The 25,947-nt window shown below is 36.7% G+C and overlaps 2 protein-coding genes across 6 annotated transcripts; both read left to right on the top strand.

The window, feature by feature from the left end:
* The first annotated feature begins 171 nt into the window (after nucleotides 1-171).
* LOC143757005 (alcohol dehydrogenase class-3-like) lies at nucleotides 172-10,133 on the top strand. 5 transcript variants are annotated; one of them, XM_077247954.1, is made up of 10 exons: nucleotides 172-199; nucleotides 446-508; nucleotides 6,925-7,026; nucleotides 7,189-7,339; nucleotides 7,714-7,801; nucleotides 7,925-8,144; nucleotides 8,250-8,510; nucleotides 9,154-9,286; nucleotides 9,487-9,625; nucleotides 9,857-10,133. In XM_077247954.1, exons 2-10 carry the CDS (start codon nucleotides 491-493, stop codon nucleotides 9,879-9,881), a joined length of 1,137 nt encoding a protein of 378 aa, XP_077104069.1. In that variant the 5' UTR covers nucleotides 172-199; nucleotides 446-490; the 3' UTR covers nucleotides 9,882-10,133. The 5 variants fall into 5 exon arrangements, 4 of the variants coding, with proteins under 4 accessions (XP_077104069.1, XP_077104068.1, XP_077104067.1 ...); XM_077247953.1 differs by lacking the exons at nucleotides 172-199; nucleotides 446-508 and adding exons at nucleotides 2,997-3,171; nucleotides 6,737-6,815; XR_013210369.1 differs by lacking the exons at nucleotides 172-199; nucleotides 446-508 and adding exons at nucleotides 4,623-4,736; nucleotides 6,737-6,815 and having other exon boundaries at nucleotides 9,154-9,341.
* Nucleotides 1,007-2,700, top strand: LOC143757007 (alcohol dehydrogenase class-3-like). Its single transcript, XM_077247956.1, has 5 exons — nucleotides 1,007-1,078; nucleotides 1,304-1,441; nucleotides 1,591-1,810; nucleotides 1,916-2,176; nucleotides 2,373-2,700. Exons 2-5 carry the CDS (start codon nucleotides 1,395-1,397, stop codon nucleotides 2,493-2,495), a joined length of 651 nt encoding a protein of 216 aa, XP_077104071.1. The 5' UTR covers nucleotides 1,007-1,078; nucleotides 1,304-1,394; the 3' UTR covers nucleotides 2,496-2,700.
* Nucleotides 10,134-25,947: the final 15,814 nt, after the last annotated feature.

Here is a 25,947-nt window from a genome sequence, read left to right as displayed (position 1 = left end):
AAAGAAAGTCATCCGGGTTTGAAACTGAGGGTGTTTCAAAAAAAACATTTGCTTTAAATGAACGTCCTAAACAGATCCACTAGATGGAGATCACGTTCCAACTTGTTTTGATTCCGGAACCTTTGCGTAGAAGAAAGATGTAAGCCAATCATAAGATGTCTGGCCAGCATCCCACATTCTTAAAAGTACTAGTCATTTGGTGAGCTATTAGTAACATGCATATCCTGCTCTGAGTGTCTTTTTGAATGTTAAAATGTGTTTATACGCTGAATTGTACAGTAGCTTACTAAAATTTAGCATACTAGAGTAACTTACTAGAATTAGGAGGGAGTGAAGAATTCTTGACAGGAGTAACTTTCTTTTTGTATAATCATTAGCAGAATATTTATGTTTTTGTTTCAGCGTTTTAATTGTCATAAATGTTCTGTTTCTGCAACGTTCTCAGACAGAAGACCACAGTGGATTCACTTTATCGAAGTGTGTGGTTGCCATGGAAACTGAGGGTAAGGTAAGGACATGAGAGGAAATTAATGTATTATATAGATCATATATACAGACACTACCTTTCAGAAGTTTGGGGTCGGTACGATTTTTTTCAGATAGATAGAAACAGTAAAAACAGTAGTGTAAAATTACAATTTTAAACAACATCATTATGCTTCCGAAATCATTCTAATATGCTGATTTTGTGCTCAAAACATGAAAATTTGTGGAAAGCATTATGATTTTTTAAGGATTCTTTGATCAATACAATTTTTAAAAGAACTGCATTTATTTTAAATATACATATTTTGTATCATAAATGTCTTATCTGACTTTTTGATCAATATAATGCTATTCATACTAATTAAAAGTATGATTTCTTTAAAAAAAAAACCTTACTTATCCCAAACTTGAACAGTATATATGTGTGTGTTTATTTATATATATATATATATATATATATATATATATATATATATATATATATATATATATATATATATATATATAAATAATATATATATAACCAGGAAAAGCACTCTCTATTGAGGAAGTGGAGGTTTCCCCTCCCAAAGCACATGAAGTACGAATTAAGGTAGGTTTGTTATATTCTTCATGTTAGGCCACATATAGTATAAATGTAGACTTTATAACTTATAAAAATGCCTGATAATAAGGGGTAACCAGTAACACTATTCTGGACACTACATTCTTTCAAAAATGTTTTTTCTTAATCTTAATTTTTTATTGTGTTTAATACTAATAATACCAAGTATTATTTTATTTCACTGAGCAAAGACTATTCATCAATCATTGTCAGATAGCAGCATCTGGGGTGTGTCACTCAGATTGGGCTTACCTGTGTAATGATGCTAAACTGAAGCCACAGCCTTTTCCTTTAATCCTGGGACATGAAGGAGCTGGAACAGTGGAGAGTGTTGGTCCAGGAGTTACAAAGGTGACTAAAGGTTAAAAATTTCAAGTGTTATTAATTTAAAAAAAGTTATTCAAGAAGAGACTTTTCTTAATATTTAAAGTTGCCAATGTTATGTAAAATTCCTTCTATCCATTTTATAATTTCTTTCTGAGAAAAATTTACATTTTTAGGGAGCAAACTCAGCAGTGTGTTCTTGCTGATGACACTAGCAGGATCACCTGTAAGAATCAGCAGGTCCATCAGTTTATTGGTATCAGCACCTTCTCTGAATATACTGTGGTGCCAGAGGACAAAGTCACCAAGATTCACCCAGACGCTCCGCTGGACAAAGTTTGTTTGCTGGGCTGTGGAGTGTCTACAGGATATGGGGCAGCAGTCAACACAGCCAATGTGTGTGTGATTTCAACTGGCATAACGTCAAAAAGGCGATACATCAAATAAAAACAACATCCCACTAGCTTGTACTGTGTCATAGTCAGGCATTGTCTTTCCCAGGTAGAATCTGGCTCTACATGTGCAGTGTTTGGTTTGGGAGCTGTTGGACTGGCAGCGGTCATGGGATGCAAGGCTGCCTGTGCCACCAGGATCATCGCCGTTGACATCAACCCAGACAAGTTTGAGATCGCCAAGACATTTGGAGCAACTGAGTTTGTGAACCCTAAAGACCACAATAAACCCATTCAGGAGGTGCTGAGGGAGCTGACGAATGGTGGTGTTGACTTTGCTATTGAGTGTGTGGGGAATGTGGGTGTCATGGTAAGTTCCAATAACCAGTGTGTATTAGTATTCCAATAACTGGGAGTTTATTAGTAGAGCTGTTTATTTTTCAAAGATGCTTATAGTAACAACAGTGAAGTTAGAACAAGTCAATATGCCATGCAGGAGAAAATAATTTACTGTATGTGCCCTGTGGTTACTTGAACTAATATGTGTGATTGTTTGTTGGATTGAGGTGGAGGAACTTTCTCTGTCCCCCCTGGATATCCTGCTAGGAAGAGCTCTGAAAGGCACTTATTTTGGAGGCAAATGCCATGATTGCCCAAGGACAATTTTCCCTGTATTTAGAGTAGTTTGAGCTGTTTGGATGGTAAATGTGAAAAATTAATAATAATTATAAAGTAATTACCCTTCTGATTGACAGGTTGGAAGAGTGTTGAGGCGGTGCCCAGACTGGTTCTAGATTATATGAGTGGGAAGCTTCTGCTGGATGAGTTTGTGACACATAGACTGACTCTAGATCAGATTAACCAGGCCTTTTATCTCATGATCAGTGGAAAAAGGTCAGTTGTACGGTATTAGTATCTACTATTGAACACAATCATGGATTTGTTTTGTGATGAAAAGCACAAGAAAATGTTGCTTATTTTGTATGCTTAATCATTTTGCAATTTACTGTAAGGTTCAGAATGTTCATATATTTTTATAAAAGGAAGATGGAGATAAATTATATTTTGATTACAAAACATACATGGATGATTCTATTTATAAAACAAATATATATATCAGTGAAGATAATATTGTATAATATTGTCTATGGATGAAATGCAAAACATATATTTTTTAAACATCTATGTAGTTCGATATCCTTTTCTCTTTCTCAGTATTTGGACAGTGATTGAGATGTGAAATGCAGGAGATTCCCAATATCCTTTAAACAGAACACATAATATCAGTGCTTTTGGTGGGATCCTCTTCTACCTCTCTAAAAGTCATGCACCATACAAATGAAAGGCTGAATCAATGTCATAAGTGTAAGTGAAAAGTTTAAGAAATTATTTTTTGCTGTTATTTTGACAGTTAAAGTGATAGTTCACCCAAAAATGAAAATTCTGTCAGTATTTACTCACCCTCATGTTGTTGCAACTCCGTAAGACCTTCATTCATCTTCGGAACACGAATTAAGATGTTTTTGATGAAATCTGAGAGCTGGATCACTCCTCCACAAGCTTCTAAGGGATTGAAACTTGCCAGCCCCGAAAAGTTATTAAAGACATCGTTAAAATAGTCCAAGTGACTACAGTGGCTCAATCTTAAGTTTATCAAGCGACGAGAATACATTTTGTGCGCAAAAACAAACAAAAATAACGACTTTATTTCAACTATTCATTTCCTTCTCTGTGGGCCTCTAGTCAGTTCACGTAGTGTAATAGCGCAGAGCTACGTCACACGTAGGCTCACTATTGGCCGACGCTGGTCTTGTGTGATGCGTGTGACGTATAACAACAGAAGCTTACGCTATTACACGAGTGAACTGACTCGAGGCCTACAGAGAAGGAAACGAATAGTTGAAATAAAGTCTTATTTTTGTTAGTTTTTGGCGCACAAAAAGTATTCTCATCATTTGATAAACTTAAGATTGAGCCACTGTAGTCACTTGGACTATTTTAACGATGTCTTTAATAACTTTTCGGGGAACAAGTGTCAATCCCTTAGAAGCCTATGGAGGAGTGATCCAGCTCTCAGATTTAATCAAAAATATCTTAATTCGTGTTCCGAAGATGAACGAAGGTCTTACGGGGTTGGAAAAACATGAGGGTGAGTCAATACTGACAGAATATTCATTTTTGTGTGAACTATCCTTTTAACTGCCATAATAAAAGACTGTTTTGCAATATGTACAAAGGCAAAGAGAGATAGGCCTATTTTTTGACAATGATTATCTCCTGTATCTGCGAATCCAAAGCTCCCTTTTCATTTCCTGTATGCAGTAGCTATAGCACAGGTGCACTGATATAAAGGTATAGGAAAGGAAAAGTCATATTCACTGAACAGCGCATTAATTATTCTGTGTTTATATTCTCAAGGAGAATAATAAGAACATTTCTGTTATGATCAGAAACTGTTCCACACAATAAAGCCAAATCTGTTGTATTTGATTTGTTTGTATCTTCTCTCTACTAGCAGTTGATGGCATGCTTGCACTGCATTTGCACTTTGTTTACTTCATTTCTTGTCACTCATTGTGCACTGTATAGTAAGTATCCCTTCCTTCTGTGTGCATTCAGACTGCTTTAGGCTAATATTTGTTGAATATTTATATTCCACACACCCACAAGTGTAGTTTCCATGGGGCTTCATTTGATACTGATCAGAGTCAAACTTATTTTGCTTTTGCTGCTTTTGGGAAGAGGAAGGCTGACCCATAGTTATCTGTGGGTTATCCAATCACATGCAGGCAGCAGCTTGTTCAGCTTCTGGATTTGTCAATCACCCAGTAACACATGCTTTGAATAATCGTGTAGCAGCTGTGCACTAGTACAAAGTACACTAGTACCAGCAGATTCTCTCCCGAGCTCTGACAAAAACAGCTCTGAATGTAAGTTATTAATAGAATGCAAACATTTGCTGTAAATCTGTGCATGCATTCATCTGCTTTATTGAATGTGTTTTAAATATGGTAAACTACTCAAAACTACTTTATAGCATTGAGGGATGTCACAATCCTCCTCAATGTGAATTAATTCAAAACATATTTACTATAGTGTCAGTACAATAATATTAGGCAATGATTTGTACTTTGTACTGTTTTAAAGGTAAAGTGAAGTGTTTTTAAATTAAAAGAAATGTGTTTGGTTTTCTAAAAACATTCAAAACATCATTCTGCTATGAAAAGGGTTGCATGGTTTGTATTGTAAAACAAGTATGCATGTGACATATGATATAGTGCACTTTCATACTTCCTTATTGCTACACCACACAAGGGTGAGAAACGCTTATGCCACCATATATACCACCTCATGTGTGTGCATATATAAATATTAGTTAAATATCTAGGCTTTAACTAATGTATGATATGGTTCATAAAGGTAAATCTTGACAGCATGTTTAATAATGATAATCCATCAGAATAGCTTTAAAGTGACGCACTTTACATGAAACCTTCTGTCCCCTTTCATCTAACATGTTAAGCTAAAGTGGGATAGTACTTAAAATATGCCATCACAACTATTTTAAATTGTGCAACAATACATTCATTTTCATAATTAGTACTCAAAATGATCATATTTAAAAACACAATATTTAATTTTTAAGTGATTGTTCTATTTTTTTTTTAAGTAGGCCTACTCCTTTAAGAAGGCTTGCATTGCATACATCATGTTAATACATTTATTACTATAATGTCAGAACTATTTTTTGGGGAGGTGCAAACTTTTTGTTCCTTGTTGGTTTGTACATCAATTACTCACACAACTGCAGGTAATCGATAGGTGCATTGGAAAGAGATTAAGAGGTAGCCAAAAATTATTTAAAGGGGTGGTTGATTATGATTTCACTTTTCTAACTTTAGTTAGTGTGTAATGTTGCTGTTTGAGCATAAACAACACCTGCAAAGTTACAACGTTCAAAACAAAGGGAGATATTTTCTTTTAAAGAAATTGCTTTGTAAGGACTATAAAAACTCCCGGGATCGTGACATAACCAACCATAAAATTTACATAAACCCCGCCCCTGGGAACGCGATTTATAGATTATCATGACAATATGCTACTAATTACTAGAAGATAACTACACAGAAAGCTACATAAATTCATCAACTAACTATTCAGAAATGTCCTGTTGTATTCTACACGTTGTCACTTCTTCTTGAGTCTCTCCATCATTGTCTGGTTTGAACATAAATTGAAATTTTCAGTGAAAATCCAGTAAAATGACACAAGCTGTTTAAGCTCCGCCCTCAGAATCTCATTTGCATTTAAAGGGCCAGAAACAAAAACGGTGCGTTTGTGCTGACCCTCAAAAAGTGACAATTTTAACATGCTATATAAAAATATCTGTGGGGTATTTTGAGCTAAAACTTCACATACAGACTCTGGGGACATCAAATAATTATTTGACATCTTGTGAAAAGGGCATTATACCACCCCTTTAAAAAAAAAAAAAAAACCACACTTGCAAAAATATCAAAAATACTTTATTAAGCACAACGTATCAGGTCCCATGACCTTCATCAGGCATACACAAACAGACAATTACAAGATGATCCAATGTAAAATCTAAAATGTTTCATCATATTATTGCCACCAATAACAATCAATGACACAATTTATCATTATATCTATAACATCATATAAAAAATATAAAATTTTATATAAATGCAGATATAGACAAAACAAATACCATTATTTTATAACATGAAATAATGCTTCATCATTTAAACCCATTGGTGTTAAAGTCTAAAGGGTAATAATACAGAATAGCTCCTCTCTGTAAAATCATTTCTATATTGCCCTCTCTTGGTCGGCTTGTACAAAAAGAAAGACAGAAAAAAAACCTTTAACACGTTCAAGCTTTAAATTGTCATTCATGTTCTTTTAGGAGGCTGTTTATTGTCAACTTTGGAAGCGATTCATTGTATTAAAAGTGTGTGGTTATCATCATGGAAACTGAGGGCAAGGTAAGGACTTAAGGGAAAGAAAATCCTCACATAATTGTCATCAAAGAATGATGTTGTTTTAAGACTGTGAAATAAATCGCATTAAGATTTCAGTTTTTTTTAATATAAGGTGATCAAGTGCAAGGCAGCCGTGGCCTGGGAACCAGGGAAAGCACTCTCTATTGAGGAAGTGGAGGTTGCCCCTCCCAAAGCACATGAAGTACGAATTAAGGTATGTCCATTACACTTCATTAACCCAGTTTGTATGTAATCTGTTTACATTCAACACATATATATATATATAGTCTTGCATAAAGACGCAATTATGATGTTGTATCAATAGCTAGGCACTATTTATGTATCAGACCAATGACTTTCAATTGACCCATGTCAGATAGTAGCATCTGGAGTATGCCATACAGACTGGACTTTCCTGTATGAGGTTGGTAAAACTATGAATCCCCAGCCCTTTCCTTTGGTCTTGGGACATGAGGGGGCAGGAGTGGTGGAGAGTGTTGGTCCAGGCGTCACAAAGATGTCCAAAGGTAAATCCATCAAGGAAACTTTTTTGTAATAACTTTAAATGGTAAACCTCTGCCGATTTATTGATATAATAAACATTTTTGTAAGTATAGACATATGTTAAAGTATAATATACATTGATATATTCTTTATTTAAAATGCAACTGATAGTGATTACTTTGTAATATTTGCATACTGAACTGTAATTGGTCTTTTTTGGTCCTGAAATCATCCTTTATTAGCCTATGCATGAGTATAGAATGTAATAAAAACATGAATAAAGAGCAAATAAATAGATTAGTGGTAAAAAAATATTTTTGTTAAGATAAAAAGCATGTAAATAAATCTGCTTTATAGTTTTTTAACGTTAAAACTGCATTCTATCATTTATCTACAGGAGATAAAGTTATTACTCTAGTCGTGCCACAGTGTGGAAAATGTGAACGCTGCATGAGTCCAAAGACAAACCTCTGCACCAAAAACTGGTGAGTTTTCGTGACTAAGTGATGTTTGTCTTTTTTTTTTAAGTTCTCCTAAACTCATAGACTATATTTATGAGGTGGGTGATAAAATAAATCAGTTGCACTCAGAATCTCTTTATTTCCTAGGGAGCAAACTCAGCAGTGTGTTCTTGCTGATGGCACTAGCAGGATAACCTGTAAGAATCAGCAGGTCCATCAGTTTATTGGTATCAGCACCTTCTCTGAATATACTGTGATGCCAGAGGACAACGTCACCAAGATTCACCCAGACGCTCCGCTGGACAAAGTTTGTTTGCTGGGCTGTGGAGTGTCTACAGGATATGGGGCAGCAGTCAACACAGCCAATGTGTGTGTGATTTCAACTGGCATAACGTCAAAAAGGCGATACATCAAATAAAAACAACATCCCACTAGCTTGTACTGTGTCATAGTCAGGCATTGTCTTTCCCAGGTAGAATCTGGCTCTACATGTGCAGTGTTTGGTTTGGGAGCTGTCGGACTGGCAGCGGTCATGGGATGCAAGGCTGCCTGTGCCACCAGGATCATCGCCGTTGACATCAACCCAGACAAGTTTGAGATCGCCAAGACATTTGGAGCAACTGAGTTTGTGAACCCTAAAGACCACAATAAACCCATTCAGGAGGTGCTGAGGGAGCTGACGAATGGTGGTGTTGACTTTGCTATTGAGTGTGTGGGGAATGTGGGTGTCATGGTAAGTTAAGGCCCTTTAACACCAATAATAAAAACTAAAGATAACGATTTATTAATTAGCGACTTATATTAATGTCCACACCAACGCACAATAACTTTATGATAAGCGTGCTGCAGTTTTGTCGTCTGCTGCTTTAAATGCTCAAGCTCTTTAAAGTAGGATGGATTCTGATAGGCTGTAAATGTTTTCATCATTCATTAGCTGTGAAAAAATCCCAAATGTGAGTATCTGCAGGTTGGTGTAATGGGAGGAAAGGTCTGTACAATTGGTTGTGAAAGCTGCCTGTTGGGGTGTGGGGTAGGGTTAGGGGTTAGTTTCTTTTGTAGAATTCTGTACCTTTCTGAACCTTTTGGAGCTCCTATTACTCCGACCTGCAGTTATCTCTGTCTCAAAAAAAGCTCTGAAAGTGATTCCAGTATCGTTCCTCTGTGCCGTTTTTGTTAAAGTTGTGGTGTGGACTCTGGTATTCTTTTACATTTACGATGATTTTTAAAGCTTTATCTTTTATCGTCATTATATAGCTTTTTCATTTTTAGGAATACTTTTAGGGTCAAACAGTTCTATTTCCTATTGCAAACCACATAGTCATAGAAAAACATCATTGATCCAAATTCATGTAAACTAATGAATCTTGTACAATCAGAGGGCTGCCGTGGAAGCGTGCAGTCCTGCAGGGGGAGTCTGTGTGATGGTGGGCTGGACCCGGATGGGGGAACTTACTCTGGTCTCTGAGGATATTCTGCTTGGAAAAACTCTGAAAGGCTCCTATTTTGGTGGTAAAAGCATGCCTGATCAATTAAAATATCACTCATGGCCATGTGTATGTTGCAGGTACAGAACCAGTTTGATGTGATATGGAGAATTAGGTCTAATCATTTAACATTCCTCTCTTATTTTATTATTTATTAGAGTAATGTGAATTGTTTGGGTGGAAGACACCCACAAAAATTTAATGTTCTTTTTATCTGATTGACAGGTTGGAAGAGTGTCGAGGCAGTGCCCAAGTTGGTGCAGGATTATATGAGTGGGAAACTTCTGCTGGATGAGTTTGTGACACACAATCTGAGTTTAGATCAGGTTAACCTTGCCTTCGATCTCATGATTACTGGAAAAAGGTCAGTTCTGTGAATCTACTAATGATCTTGTCACATTTTTCATATATGACACACAGAAGTCTTTACATTGACTAATAACTGCATGTGTGTGTATATATATATGTATATATATATATATATATATATATATATATATATATATATATATATATATATATATATATATATATATATATATATATATATATATATTCACACTAAATACACTAATACACACTTGCTCTTTTTCAGTATTCGTACAGTGATCAATATGTGAAATGAAGGAAGCGTCCTGTCTTCTTCAAACAGAACAGTGTTTATATTCTGTTCGGACATTAGTACTATGCACATTAAAAATGGTCACATCACACAGCAGCTTCATTCACTATGGTTTCAGTATGTAGCCTACTGCAGAGAGAAACTTTATTTCAGAATCTTTTTTTTGTTTTAATGTTTATATTGTCAAGGAATATACATTGAGTCACAATGTTATTACTGTTTCACACAATAAAGCTTGATTTGAATTTGATTTGGTTGTATATTTTCTCTTTTACCAGTAGATGGCAACATTGTACTGCAGAACTTTTTTCCCTTTTCACTCCTTTTGTCTTTCTTTTGTGTGTTGTCTGAATTAAGACAAAGTTTCTTCAGTTTGACTCTAACCTGTATTTCATTTCAGGCTTGGCTGAATATCTATGTTCTTGTGTTTATGTTCCACATCATTACAGAGCAAACCACCAGGACTCCATTTTAAAAAAAAAATATGTACCATTATTTCCCTTTGAAACCACTATCCACCAGTTCTCATCCTCATCTACAATAATATTATCATCTGAGCCTTTATTGTCTCCAAGTAGGACATGCTGTGTGAGAGAAGCCTCTAGAAAAACAGAAAGAATTTTGTCATAGGCAGATGGATGGGTGCGTGTCACTAGGGGTTGGGGAAACATGCAGCTGATCACGGGTTGCATTTTGACCTTGGTAATATTATATATTGATTTAATATAGCATGCTCTTGAGGGTTAGAATAGCAGTTGTGGCCTGTCAGAACCAGAGACAAAGGGCGGGCTGGGGAATGCCTCTCCATGATGAACTGGGATGCCTGTCCAGGAATAAATTGTAGTTCCATTCAGATCAAATGAATACTCTTGGCAGATCCCCCTCCCCCTTTTCCATCTTTATGTAAAATGGAAAAATGAAGCAAAGTCTCTCCCTCAAGTTTACCCCACCCCCTGCCAAATTGTGCAATCAATCAGAGATTGAGATTCAAAGCTGTGACTCTTCGTTGATCTGTCCATTGAAACCGAGAAAGATCACTAAAAAATTGAGACATCAAAAGATAGAAGACAAGTAGCGACAGGTGCTTGTTCAGTGCGCTCATTTGTAAATGCAGGGCATTTTGTAGGGGATAATTTTACAAAGGCCCACTAGGTTATATTGGACCATTCAGACTGCATCCCTTCAGTTAGTGGCGTTATTTTATTTTATAAACTGATGTCAGCATTGTGAATATACTATAGGAGAATAATTTATTTCATGTTGACAATTATCTTTTCAAAACCTCAAACTAATTTAACCAATTGCTTTGCAAAATTACTTGCTCTTTTGAAAACTTGAAAGTAACTGAACACAAAACAATGTTCAATATGTTCTACAAAACATTGTAGGTATTGCCTTGTACTCTTGTACTTTTAGAGACAAAATGGTAAGATTGTATGAAGTTCTACTCACTTTTATCAATGTTAACTTTGTGAAGCAGTAGGATATTTCGAATCCGCCTATCAAAATTCTGAATCATCAAAGTCACGTTGAGTTTGAGTTTATATCGTTCAAAGAGCGTCCAGCGTACGCTAAAAGGCCCACTCGACTGATATACTACATAGGCTGTAATGTTTTGCCAAATAATCTGCTAAATGAACAAATATATTTTATTTAAATTAAAAGTTTATGTTTTAGTTCTAATATGATTCCATGCCAATTTAAATGTCATTTGTCTATCACAAATGTGGTGACCTTTGATTGAGCTGAGTGTTTTTCATCAACGTGATTGACATATAAATAGAGGGTAAAGTCAAATACAGCAATGGAGTTTCAGATTCTAATGAAGAATAACGATTTGTCCTGTGTGCTTACCATGACAGATATGAGACATATTCCTCTCACATGAGCTTGGTCCAGGCAAATATCAGGCATTTACCCTGCCAAATGTGTAGTCAGCACCGTGCATCATTCACGACAGCCTCATAAGGAAAATTGACAAACAACGGAAATGCCAGCATAGGTAAATATTGCTGAGCAAATATAGCTTGGAAGAGAAAAAATGTCAAAGGGGCTGAGTTGCCTTCCTCAATATTTAGATGTGGATCAAAAGATTTCTCTCTTAATTATTATATTTAATGTGTGCAAGGGTGTTCAAATGTGTGTGGGGGTGCACCTTTGTGTTTAAATGTGTGACACTGCTAGGCGACGGTGCTGTTGATGAAAGTGCAAAACAGACTTGGTCACTATGCAATGTTGTGAGCGGATCTTCCAGTTAAAATGTTTTCATGTTTTTGCCAAAATAATATCGCTATAATTTTGTCTGATAGCCTTAAGGATGAAAAACCTCCCTGTTCAAGAGATTCCATGCATCTGAAACATGAATTTGTAAACTTTTATTTTAACCAAATTGTTAGACACATAGGTGGCCCAGTTGCTTAAGAAGAGATGACAAATTGTTTGGACCATGTAGGATCTGAGTCAGGATCTACTGAGCGTGACTGAAAGACTGAGAGACAAATTGATTTGATCTGAATGAAGAAAAACTCACTTGTAACGCTTTTGAAATGTAAACGTATTTATGTCAGTTTACTTTGTAATTGCAGTGATTTATGTGCGAAGGTAGATCAAGATTTGTCAAGATGAAGACTTTGTCAGATGGAATTCCTCTCATGTGGAAATACAAGTGAACAAATAAAATGTCAGTGTGACCTGTGCAAGTATGAACAACTGAGTCAAGATTCATTACAAATGAATGTCTACTTGAAAGTTTGTTTGAAGTTGTAACTGTGGTGGTGAGGCATAAAAAGTTTTGGTTGTCTGTATTCTTTGGCATTTCTTTGCTTTGAGAGGTGTGCTTCTTTTAGGTTTCCTTTCGTGTGCTGCTCAGAGCTCAAAGGGTTTGGCAGAGAACATGAACAAACACAGCCTCTGGATTGCCTTAATTGATGGTACACTCAAGCTTCAGTTGCAATGATAACTTTAAAACAAGTACCTGAGACAGAGAGACAGACAGCGTGCGCGCACACACACACACACACACACAACACACACACACACACACACACACACACACACACACACACACACACACACACACACACACACACACACACACACACACACACACACACACACACACACACACACACACACACACACACACACACAACACACAGTAGTGAAAGAGAGAGAGAGAGAGAGAGAGAGAGAGAGAGAGAGAGAGAGAGAGAGAGAGAGAGAGAGTGAGAGAGAGTTCAGAGAAAAAGACAGTGGCCTAGTTCAGATGAACACAAAGCCCAAACTGCCATGGAAGAATGCGCCCCTAAGTCGGTGAAAGACCACCCTGGTAGAAGCCCTGTTTTAGCAGTAAATCCGGGCCATTAGTGTTAATGCCAGCCAATGCCTTAGACATCCCCAGCCTAAAGCTCAACACAGCAAACCCGGATCCAGTGACACAGTCCTGGCTGCTCTAGCAAGGGAAACCCCTTCTCAAACGTGGCTGGAAGGGTTAGGAGAGGTCAGCAATACTCTAGCTGCACACCTGCACTGCAGCGGATCTCCTTGTTTGAAGTTGCTTGACTCTGGATTAGCATTGCCTGTTGGGGATTTTTATGGGAGTATAATAATTATTTGACTGGTAAAACGACTACTTTATTTAATAAAACGATCCTCTCATTCCAGAAGAGTTATAATATTATGACAAAAGCAGCGTTGGGGAGGCACTTTAATGGTAAAACATTGCAGTTAGTTTCAATTAAACTTTAATGCATTAGGCATCACAAACTAACAATGGACACTTCAGCTTTTAATATTCTTGGTTAATGTTAATTACATAACATAAACTACTGTTCAAAAGTTTGTGGTCAGTAAGATTTGAATTAAAGTCTTTAATGAAAGAAATTAATACTTTTATTTAGCGAGGATGTATTAAATTAATCAAAAGTGACATTAAAGACATTTATAATGTTACAATAGATTGCTTTATTTCAAATAAATGCTGTTCTTCTGAACTTTACATTCATTAAATAATTCTGAAAAAAGTACCATGGCTTTCACCAAAATATTAAGATGCACAACATTAACTGATAATAATTTAAAAAAAATTCTTGAGCAGACACTGAAGACTGCAATGATTGCTGAAAATTCAGCTTTGCCATCACATGAATATATTGCATTTTAAAATATATTACTATAGAATAGTTATATTAATATTAAATTATTAATATTATAATTAAATTATAATATTAAATTAACATATTAAATTAATATTTATAATTAAATATTAATATTTAATTGTAATAATATTGCACAATATCATATATTACTATATATATATATATATATATATATATATATATATATATATATATAAAGATGTACACACAAACACCCCCCTCCCCCCTCCCTTTACCCCCTTTAGACATTACCCATGGCTCTAAACTTTTTAACGGAAATGTAAAGAAATACATTTTTAACATTTCAGGTTGTATAAATTAACATATATTATTTATTTTATGTATCATGAACAAAAAGATTCACTGTTCAAAACTGAAGCATTTACAAAATTATTATTTGAAAACAGATGCCAGCCTACTAAAATTGTAATAAAATTGATAGAAACTCTCCTGTTTTAGTAAGTTACTCCCCAACACTGGACAAAAGGTTTGAGACAAGGTTTGTTTGTGATGGTTTTTCTAATGCTCATGTAGAGGATTTGAGGTCATGTTGTGTAATAGCTGTGAAGACACACACACACACACACACACACACACACACACACACACACACACACACACACACACACACACACACACACACACACACACACACACACACACACACACACACACACACACACACACACACACACACACACACACGCACCACCAAAATGGATGGTTAGCATCTGTGTCTAAGGAGCAATTATGTAATTGCAGTGTTAAGAAACACCGTCAGGTTTATAAATTGGAGGGTGGGCCTCTACACCTATGATTCTCTACATGTTTTGACTGCAATGAAACAAAGACTTGTCTTATTACATTTTCATACACAGATAAATATGTTTGTTGCAGTGTACCCAGAAGAGTTGCACAAAAGGACATGGGTGTGGAAGGATAAATAAATTTAGCAACACCATTCTCTGTCTACCTCCTACACAGAGATACAGATGACACAAGAGACATTTAGAATGTATGCTGTCTGTTACCTTCAGCTAAGCCTGGCCTTAGGTTCAATAGCTCACTGGCTTAAATCTTACACCATATGCCGCTTGGAGATTTCCAATGGATTTGTCATTTTATCTGTTGATCAGATCCATGGCATCAAAATCTACCATAATTTCTATTTTACTGTAGAATAGAGCAGGAGAAGTCACATAATGGTTTTTAACGGAAGGTCAATGTTTGAATGGAGTCACAGTGTTTCTTTGGCTAAAACCGGAGAAGAGCATTTTATTGAATATGAACATTTACTTATGGGGGGAGGAATGTGTGTGTTTAAACCTCATACTGGGAGTGCTTTCGGAGGCTCTATCTATTTAGCAAATATCGAATGCTTTCCCCTCAGGTGGTCGGAAACCTTTTCCGCTTGTGCTTGCTTACACTTTAAAATCCCTAAGCGCAAATATAAGCAGCAGCAGATTTGGTTAATATCAACTCTGCCACAAAACACACACCCGTGAAATGTCACCATGGTCCCTAGGTACAAAGTCAAAATATAAGAAAGTCAAACAATCAGGGTGTGAGGCGTGTTTAAGTTCAGAAAGTGGGCCTACACGTCCTCTCGGCTGATTATCAGCACACACGGAGCATATCTCACGAGGGGACTAATAACTACGGAAGAACGACATAAAAGGACGTTTTTTTCGCTTGTTTGTTTCCTCTGTTTAATTGACAATATTTGAGGTTAAGGTAATTGAGGTGGCCTTAGTGTGCACAGCATCAGTAATGAGTCACTAAAGGGAGACCTCCTCAGACGGCTGCTAATAAAGAAGCCATAGCTAATCTTTTAAACAAACATTCATACTCAACTAACAAGGCTACTTGCTGTCACATCATACATTATGTATATTTTTCCACAGTGCCGAACCCCACTTTTGACTTTCGGTGTGCTCTTGAGTTGGGTTCATATCCAAACACATCTCTTTCTCTGCGCGCTCCTCGTCCCTTCTTGGGTAACTTTAATTAGCAGGGGTCTCAGATAGCGCCTCTCACGAGGGGAGATGGGCTAAATTCTGAAAACAAACAGAGCCACTCTGGCTTCCCGTTCTGTGTCTTTTCATCTCCTCCTGGCTGGCCTGGGCAGCCAGTGGCACAGAGCAGCAGAAGGGGGCCACACATGGTGTAAGTAAACATTCATAATTGCATTAGATCCCCCCCTGTGAATATGTAATGCCTCCTCAATACCAGAGTGCTAGGGGACAGATCCTTCACTTTTTTTTCCTAGTACAAAGACCTTCTTCTCACATGAGAACTTTGCTACGCAAATTTGCAAAGAAATTCAGAGATTTCAATGGTCAATTCAGATGGGGGTGTGAATTATTATAGCTTTTTAAATGAGTGCTTAAAGGGATAATTCTAAAAAATGAAAATTCTGTCATCATTTGCTAACCTTTACTTTGTTCCAAACCTGTTTAACTTTCACAAAAAACAAAAGATATAGTCCATAAAATGAAAGTCAATGTGGTCCAATGAGCCTATTAACTCTTAAAATATCTTGTTTCCTGTTCCACAGAAAAAAGAAAAAACTACCATTCAAAAGTTTGAGATCTGTAAGATTTTAAAAGTGTCTTTAAAATTGTATGCTCACCAAGGCTGCATTTATTTGATCAAAAATATAGTACAGAAGTATTACAATTTAAAATAACATGGTTTCTATTTTAAATATATTTTAAGTTATTCCTGTGGTGGCAAAGCTGAATTTTCAGCTTCATTACTCATTACTCATTATAATTTTTGTGGAAACTGTGATACACTTTTATCAGGATACTTTGACTAACAGACATTAGGAATGTCTTTACTGACATTGATTAATGCATCTTTGCGGAATAAAAATATTCTTATTTTTACTGACTCCCAAACTTCTGAATGGAAATAAGACTTTTTTTTTTAAATCCTTTTATATATATATATATAAAAACTCATCATCAATATCTAAAGGTGAGAGGCCTCATCACAACAGAAAGCTGATGAGGGCATGAAAGCATGCGGCAGCATTGTTTGTGAGAGGCTGGTTTAATTTGTGAGACGTTGAGGTTTGTGTCAGAAAAGATAAACATGCCCCATATCCTCTCTGTGATACGAGCTTTATTGGGTCCTCTGGTGCTCAGAGGGAAAAGCCGAGCTTATGTATGTGCCTTTAGGAAAATCTCAAAACCAGCTTGCATGACACTAAATACATGCATTTCCCTTGATCTGGAGACCTCTACGTCTTTTAGTCTCTTTGTTCTAACTGATAGGGTTATCAACATAAGCTAGACAGATTCAGGTATTCAAATTCAAAATACAGTAGATTCTCTAGAAACAAGCTTTTTCAACTAAAAGCTGTGTAGTCTGACTATAATGCTACGTCACTGTTTAATATCACATTTTATGCACGAAAGGGACAATGTTTGGCTGGCTAGCATGTTCCTGCTAGGCCTTAGTGCTGTTAAATGTAATCACATTACGCAGGCCAAAAAAATTAAAATCTTTATCCATTGACGACCAATCAGTTTTCTTTTCATGCAACATATTACTCCAATAGCTCAATGCACTTAGTTATTTCATTGTAAAAAAAAATACATTATCAAGTATATGACAACATATGTTTTTTTTATTGCTTTAACTCATCAAAATAAGTGAAGCAATTTTCAACTTTTTTATGTTATGAACTTGATTGTACTTACAACTTTTTTTTTTACAGTGTTAGCTATAGTGCAAATGACTACTCACTGGTACTTTGTATAGTATAACCATTTTAAAAGAGCTTGACATAAGTTTTAAATCACACTACCACAATTTGTTTGGCGTCAGTAAGCTCATTTATGTTGTTTTTGAAAAGAAGTCTCCTACACTGTAAAATGGAATTAGTTGGACTTAAAAAAAGCATGCAAACCAATCGCCTTAAAAAAACAATTAAAGTGAAATAGGAATAGTATGCAGTACTGACAAATGCTTAGTTAGTATAGTTCACTAACACAAGAGTTAACACAAGTAACTAAAACTGTAAGGGGTGCTTGATCATTTACTTTAAATAAAATAAAACTGTTACCATTGTTGTGTTTTGCAAGCTAAATGTTGAAGTGTGTGTGACTCAAGTATGATCAACTGCAAGATTGTCACAAATATAGAGGGATTATATAAACCTAATTAAAAGTGTCAAAAGGTGTTTAGGACATAAGTGTTAGCAACACAATTAAAAGATCATTAATTGACATGAAATATAGATATCTTATACATCATTCATTCATACATACATAATACATCAGTATATATATAAGTCTCTTCCTTTGAAACCGAATTCCTGATTTTTGTTGCATTGTTGCATCATGGGAAAAGAATTGCAATAGTATAAATGAAGTTCCAAGTGCCCAACCGAAGGGAACAATAATCACCATAATGGTGACATTTTCTCAAAATTTTCAGTTGTATTGACAATTCAAGATGACTTTGGGAAATGAGTGAATTCAAACAGAGAAAAATAACTGCAGAAGTGGAGGGAAAGAGTGAGAAGTCAAATTAAGATTTTCCCCCGTCTCAAAAACTACACTCAAACTAATTAATTAATCGTAACTTGGGTTTTCTGAGTAAACAAAACATGTGAATAGTGCAGATTACTATAGATGTTTACAATTAAGTTAAGACATTAAGTAAACTTAACTAAAAAGTGTTAGTTAGAATCACTGTTGGATTGACCCGTCAGATATATGCTGATTTAAACAATATTAAGCGGCACAATTGTTTTCTATGTTGAAAATAAACGTGCGGCTTAATATTGTTTGTGGAAACCATTTTTTCATGATTCTTTGACGAATAGAAAGTTTAAAAGAACAGTATTTATTTGAAATAGAAATCTTTTGTAACGTTGTAAATCTCTTTACTGTCACTTTTGATCAATTAAATGCATCTTAAAATAGTTCGAAAATAATGTAATTAAAATTGATTTAAAAAAAAAAATTCTGTCAAAATCTTACTGACACCAAACTTTTGAACAGTACTGTAGTTTCTACAAAAAAAAAAGGAATCATAACAAAATGTTTTATGACATTGACATGTCTTTCCATATTACCATCCAATTTACATTTCCCATTATCATGATCAATCAATGAATCCAGCTTTGAGGTGTCTTTCTCAGCGTTCTCCCAGTGTGATTGAGTGCCCCACCCATCCTGTGTGGAGCTCAGGAGGATTTGAATTTTAATCCAGCCATGCTGGCCCTCAGGGTAACTCCCACCCAGCAGTGCCCGCACATCTGCCCCAACAGGCCCAGAGCTCACCTGGCGAGACCCGGCCTCAAAAACATGCAAGAGGCCTTATGTCAATCAAGAAGATCTGGGACATGGTCAAAGTTGCATGTCTGAGAAGGTGGTTTTCACAAGTTGATGTGTGGTTATGATTGCTCTGGATGTTTACCTTGAGGCCTATTGAGTCTGCAGAGGCTGAAACGTGTGCCAAACTGTTCTTCTGTGTTGGTTAGAAACTGTACATCCGTTTCTGTGGCAACGCAGAAGAGCTACAGCCTCGCTGGAACGTAGCATTAAGTCGACTGTGTGTGGGCGGCCGGTGGTGAGCATGTCTTATGGAAGGCTTACATAATGGAAGCTCCTCAAGCACCACAGCCTTGGCCCTCAGCCCTAAAGCCACCCACAGAGAGGTGTGCGTAATTGCTGTTGCACAGGGCGTTGATTACCTGAGTCACAGGTAAAACATTTTTCTCCTCCAAAAAATAAACAGAGACGTTTAAAAATATCCCAACCAATTACTGAAGACAGAGTGGCCTTGGATTAAGATCCTTTGAATGAGAATGTGGGGTGATAAATGAGCAAACCTTTAAGAAAACAGCCCAACAGAACAAGGAAAAGATCATTTCTGATAAGACACTGTACTGTGCTTGTTAGTTTTCATAAAAAAAGAAGGTATATATATATATATATGTGTGTGTGTGTATATATATATATATATATATATATATATATATATATATATACACACACACACCTTTCAAAAGTTTGGGGTCAGTATTTTTATTTATTGTTATTATTATTATTTTTTCATATTTTATTCAGCAAGGTACATTCAATTAATCAAAGTGACAGTCAAGACATTTATAGGGTTACGAAAGATTTCCATTAAAAAATCTGTTCTTTTGAACGCTCTGTTCTTTCTATTCGTCAAAGAATCATCAAAGAATCCTGAAATGACAGAAATCACAGTTATTTTAAGCACTCATAATAATATCAACATTGATAATAATAAATGTTTCTGAGAACCAAATCAAGATATTACAATGATGTCTGAAGGATCATGTCACACTAAAAACTGGAGTAATGCTGTTGAAAATTCAACTTTTCCAATAGCGGAATAAATGACGGGTAAACTGCAATAACACTTCACAAAACTATAGTTTTAACTGTATTTTTGATCAAATAAATGCAGCTATGGATAGCATAATTCAAAAGCATCCTTTAAAAAACACTTAAAAACCTTACACACCCTAAATTACAAAACATACCTACCAAACCACACATAACAACAACATGCATAATATATTTAAATTTGATGCTTATACAGCTTTGCTTAATTAATCTTTCATAAATTCACAGATTTAGTCAGTTTGAAAACTTTTCTGTTCTACCTATTTGAACTCCTGTGACTCTCTATAACATACAGGCTAATAGCACTTAAGGTGCACTATAAATGCAGATAGACTTAAACATTCACAATCATTGGTTTTCAAAATATATATATATATATACCTCATAGATACTAAAAGGCAGGAAAGTTTTTGTGAGCGTGTGTGTATATTGTTTTATATTCTCTGAATAATATCTACAGGTGGAATATAATTAACGGATGTATGGCCATATAATAAAGATTAAAATAACTTCCTAAATTAAACACTTTTCCTTTCGCTTATTTAGATCATAGACAGTAAAAGAAAGATTTAGATGACAGGTGTTTTTTTTATTTCTTTACACCACAAGGGGGAGCTAATGTGCAGACAATCGAACAATCAGCCTTTAGAAAGGCCATTCCCATGGAGTAATGATGAAAATGTTGCCTGTGGGATTGAAAGGAAGATAAATAAAAGAAAAACAATAAGAGAATTCTGCACTTGAAAATATATGTTGCACTACACTGGTGGATATATACAAGAAACCAAGTGTATTGGAGCACTGCAAGGGATTCATTCAATTTTCCAGAGCTTAGGACCTCAGAAATCACAGATGGAAAAAATGATTTTTTTTGTGCTTATGGGCATATGTGTGTGCGTGTGAAATATGGTGTGTCATTATTTTAGCCTGATTCAGTTCCAACTTTTGACAGGATAATAATGTCAGCCAAGCGACACAGATGGAGTACAGCAAAAAAACAATGGGGAAAGTAAATGTCAAACTCAAAAGTGTGAGCAATCAGACTGCTTGACTTTTACAGTAATCTCGATACTGCCTGTTCTCCCCGTCTGCATGTATAACCCGAGCGCAGTGTTCAGCGGAGGAGTGTCAAAGAGGTCATTTATCATGTTCGGGCAGTCCAGTATTACTGCTTTGAAATTCTGCCACAGCACAGTGAGTTACAGGCTCTGTGAATTATATCTTCATGCTAGAGGTAAAGATATGCTTAAAAATCTTCATCCTGGAAAAAATATTATAAACTTTTATGACACCGAGGCGTGGGTTCAATGAAACCACTATAAATCTCCCGTCATTCTGAACCAAAAAACAGCACCATGCCTTCACCAGATGACTCCAAAAGGGGTGTGTGTTCGTACAGACCAATCCCTGGGTAATACACGCAAGGACTAAGAGCCGGAAATCTGAGGTTTCTTTCCTTTTCTGTTTTAGATGTTTCTTTCTTTTCTTCACCTGAAGAGGAAGTAAAGGACCAAAGATTCACTTGCCAGAAAAGTCCCTGGAATCAATAAGCAAACTACGAGTAAAATATAGTTTCAAAGGACTACGTTTGAGCCACGGCTGTAAATAATCTCGTGGAATTTCCTGGTTTCTAATGACGTTTTTGCTTGCTGTTACTAAAATGATTAAATCTGTGATATAAATTGTGTTAGCCAAGCCAGACTGACAATTTAATCAAAACGCAGTAAAGGTTTCTAAAATTCAAAGCAGTCAAAAGAAACCGGTTCTTAAGGAAATACTGCAGATAGTATTAGACTATTGATGGACTAGATCCTGTTTAGTCAACAATCAGCATGTGGCCCAGTGGCAAAGTGCCCTTTAATTTGTGCTACACCTGCTGTAGCTTTTCTCAGTCACTAATATTGACTTCAGCATGAAAAATGCTGAGCATAGAGACAAGTCTCAGGTTTAGGTGCTGAACCAATTAATTAGGAAGAGAAGTACGAATCAAAGGAGGCAAGGGTCCTGTGTTTTTCTAGACCATTTTAGGTTCACGATGAGAGGTTATTTTAAAGAGCATGAATTGCCATGGTGGAGGAACTTGACCTTTCTCCCTGTCACACATTCATGGCCTGGCCTCCCCCTCTCCATGCTTCAGTCTGCCACAAAGGCTAACAAATCTTCCTTTGATGCTCGGTGAGTAAGGACACATACCACAGATGTTTGAACACAGGGAATGTTGATGCATATTATAACTGATATCCGATATGAACATGCATACTGACGCATGATCATATCCAACAATGCAGAGTGATGCGGGACTCCTCATGTTGTCAGTTTGTTAACGTGATGGCCCTTCAGATGTGCACCCAGAACATCGCCTCATTGACGAAAAACCCAGGGTATTAGCTCCGGTAACAGTTCCCCTCTGTCAGATTACAATGCTCTGATTCCAGATCCAAGGTTTATCTTTTGCAAATAACTGTGAAATTGCTTGGCACAAAGTCCTTTCACTCAATAAGCTTTAAATAAGATGTCAAGTGTGGCTTCAGTTGGTGGCTAGCTAGCTGGTTGGCAGGGCCGGCTGAATTTGAACAGGGATTCCACCGAGGTCTGCTGGCTGGAGACTCTAAACACTCTCAAAATGGATTAGCCCCGACCCTCGGACCCACTAATGCATTCTAGCCACAAACCTTTTCAACTCCTCTGTCTCACAGTGGATAGTACTGTGTAGATGGTGCAGCAGTTAAATGGGTTTGGTGGAATCTGAAGAACATTCTCATTTGCAGTTTTGTTTTGGCGTTCATACCTGTGTGAGACTAGCTGTGCTCCTGCCAGTGGAATCTCAACAGGCTGTTTTCAAGGAAAAAGTTTTAAACCAAAGGTCCAAATAACAGTAACATAACCACATGTCTATTATTAACAGGAACTGTCTGTAGCTGTTCTATTTCATTCTGGTCTTTTCAGGATTTGATCCTGAAAGAATCTTGAATATTAAAAGACAAGAAAAAAATATTAAATGTAAAATGTATGCTGCTTCAGATAAAGTTGATGAACTCGCATCAGTGATGATTTTACAAAATGTATAGAAATATACATCATACACGAATCGCTGGCTTATAACTGTGATCGATACAAAACCAAACTTTAGAACTAAAAATAACAAATAAATCTTAATAATATACTAAACGTCAGTCACTTTTTAAAACGAGAGATATTTTTAATTATTTAAATATTTTTCATATTTATATTGATTACATTGAATTATTATATTGATTATATTGAGTTACTATCATGCACATTTTGCCATAAAGTGTCCAGTTTACAATGTATAATCACATTTTCATATCTTTATTAAAAATAAAAGTTATGAAAAAAGTTGAAATATTTTGAGGATGGAATGAGATCACATGGTGGAAAAGCATTGTAGAATCACTTTAAATTATTATTATAGTTTTGCAAAAATGTTAATATTTTACTTATCTTGAAAAGCCATCATAAAATTCCAGTGAAATGTTCATATTCTCTCTCTCTCTCTCTCTCTCTCTCTCTCTCTCTCTCTCTCTCTCTCTCTCTCTCTCTCTCTCTCTCTCTCTCTCTCTCTCTCTCTCTCTCTCTCTCTCTCTCTCTCTCTCTCTCTCTCTCTCTCTCTCTCTCTCTCTCTCTCTCTCTCTCTCTCTCTCTCTCTCTCACACACACACACACACACACACACACACACACACACACACACACACACACACATACACACACACACACACACACACACACTTTACCCTAAACAAAATAGCTCAGAGGATGATCAGTGATCCCTGGTAAGCCACATTCAATCGCTCCTAAACGGGTCTCGCTTCCTAGCTGAGGAATCATAGAAAACCTTTAAGTCACCAGCTAATTCTTGTTTCAGTTGTCTGGCAAAAAACAAAACAAAAAAAAACTCTCCTGCGCTACAACTTAATACCAGTCAGGATCATGCTGAGAGGCCAGGGCGGAATCAATCTTTAGCGCAGGCACTCTTTTCACTCTTTTGTGCTTTGCCAAGTCCCGCACCAACCAGAACCAAACATTTCACAAACGCACCCAAGTCAGGTTACCACAAGTACTCGAAGTCAGGAGATGTGGAAAATGACGCTTCCTTGAACCAGCCCTCCACACACATATATATATATATATATATATATATATATATATATATATATATATATATATATATATATACACGTACACAAACAGACAGACTGCCACCCATGACCCCCAAACTCTAATCCAATCAATGAGGCCTTAGCTGTCTAATAAAGTGCTGCTCTCATGGTGGAACTTTATCCCTGCAGCTGTGCCAGACCGTTCTCCGGCCAGACCAGGCTCTCCTTCTTTCCTCTGATCACACATTTCAATATGAATGGAGCCAATAAGGGGGTGGATTAGGGGCTGGTTACTCCGTAAATCCCGGGCCGGCTTTGATGCCCCTGCCGGGTTTGGCCGCCCAGGCCCCCAGTCAAACGGGCAGCCGGCTCTGCCACCTGGCTCAGCCTGCTCGTTCTGTTTGCTCATATGCGCTGATTAAACATGGCATGGCTTGCGTGGCTGCACTGGGCACCAGATGGCGCCATGGTAACTTTGCCCGAATGAGCAGGTGGAGGCGGGGCAGGCAGTGTTGGCTGACACTGGCACACATGGTGTGGGCACAGACCTCTGCCAACCTGAGGATGGCAGGGAGAACAGCAAACATTCCTGTCTCATAGTAAACTACTGTTCCTGCATGCACACACACACACACACACACACACACACACACACACACACACACACACACACACACACACACACACACACACACACACACACACACACACACACACACACACACACACAAACAGGGGTGTCTTTACTCCCCCATTCCCACAACATCTGATTCCTAACTCCTTCCATCCTCTTATGGCTCTGTGCGCTTTGTGTGTGACAGAGCTATTGCTGATTAATATTTGTTTTACTTCTTTGGGACAGAGCAGGACCCAGCTGATCCTGGGAGACGTCCTAATCCCCACAAGATCCGTGCCAACAGGGGGCATCATTTCATTTCCAACAGGGGGTCAAAATGTCTGTAATGAGGCAGGCAGGGCAAACCGTCAAGTTTTTCAGCTTAAAAGTGGCGAGTAAACAAGAAAGCAAAGTTAGGATAACTTGCAGAGAATTTTTCCACAAATGTTTGGGATTTAAATATGAAATTTTAATAGTTTTGGTTCTTGGAGTCTAGGCTTTCAGTCTGATTTTATTTGCACATTCATTAAGTGCCATGTGTGTTATTGGGACAAGTGAAGAACGGAATAAAGGAATTACTGTAGGTCGGGAGAGGATATTAAATTTGATGTGCTCCACACTTCCCTCCCTCTCTCTCTTTCACACACAAAGTTGCATTTTAAACTGAGATGGATATGACAGGTGTAGTTTGGGTACATAAGAAAAAAAAACAAAGGTTGTGCTGTGTAAGGTTTCAGAGGTTGTAAAACACAGCTGTTTTAAGCCATACAAA

Source organism: Siphateles boraxobius, unplaced genomic scaffold, assembly GCF_051911475.1.
Source record: "Siphateles boraxobius isolate OS27281-9 unplaced genomic scaffold, OSU_SipBor_1 3, whole genome shotgun sequence".
Lineage (NCBI taxonomy): Eukaryota > Metazoa > Chordata > Actinopteri > Cypriniformes > Leuciscidae > Siphateles > Siphateles boraxobius.
This window is presented reverse-complemented; position numbering and strand designations above follow the sequence as displayed.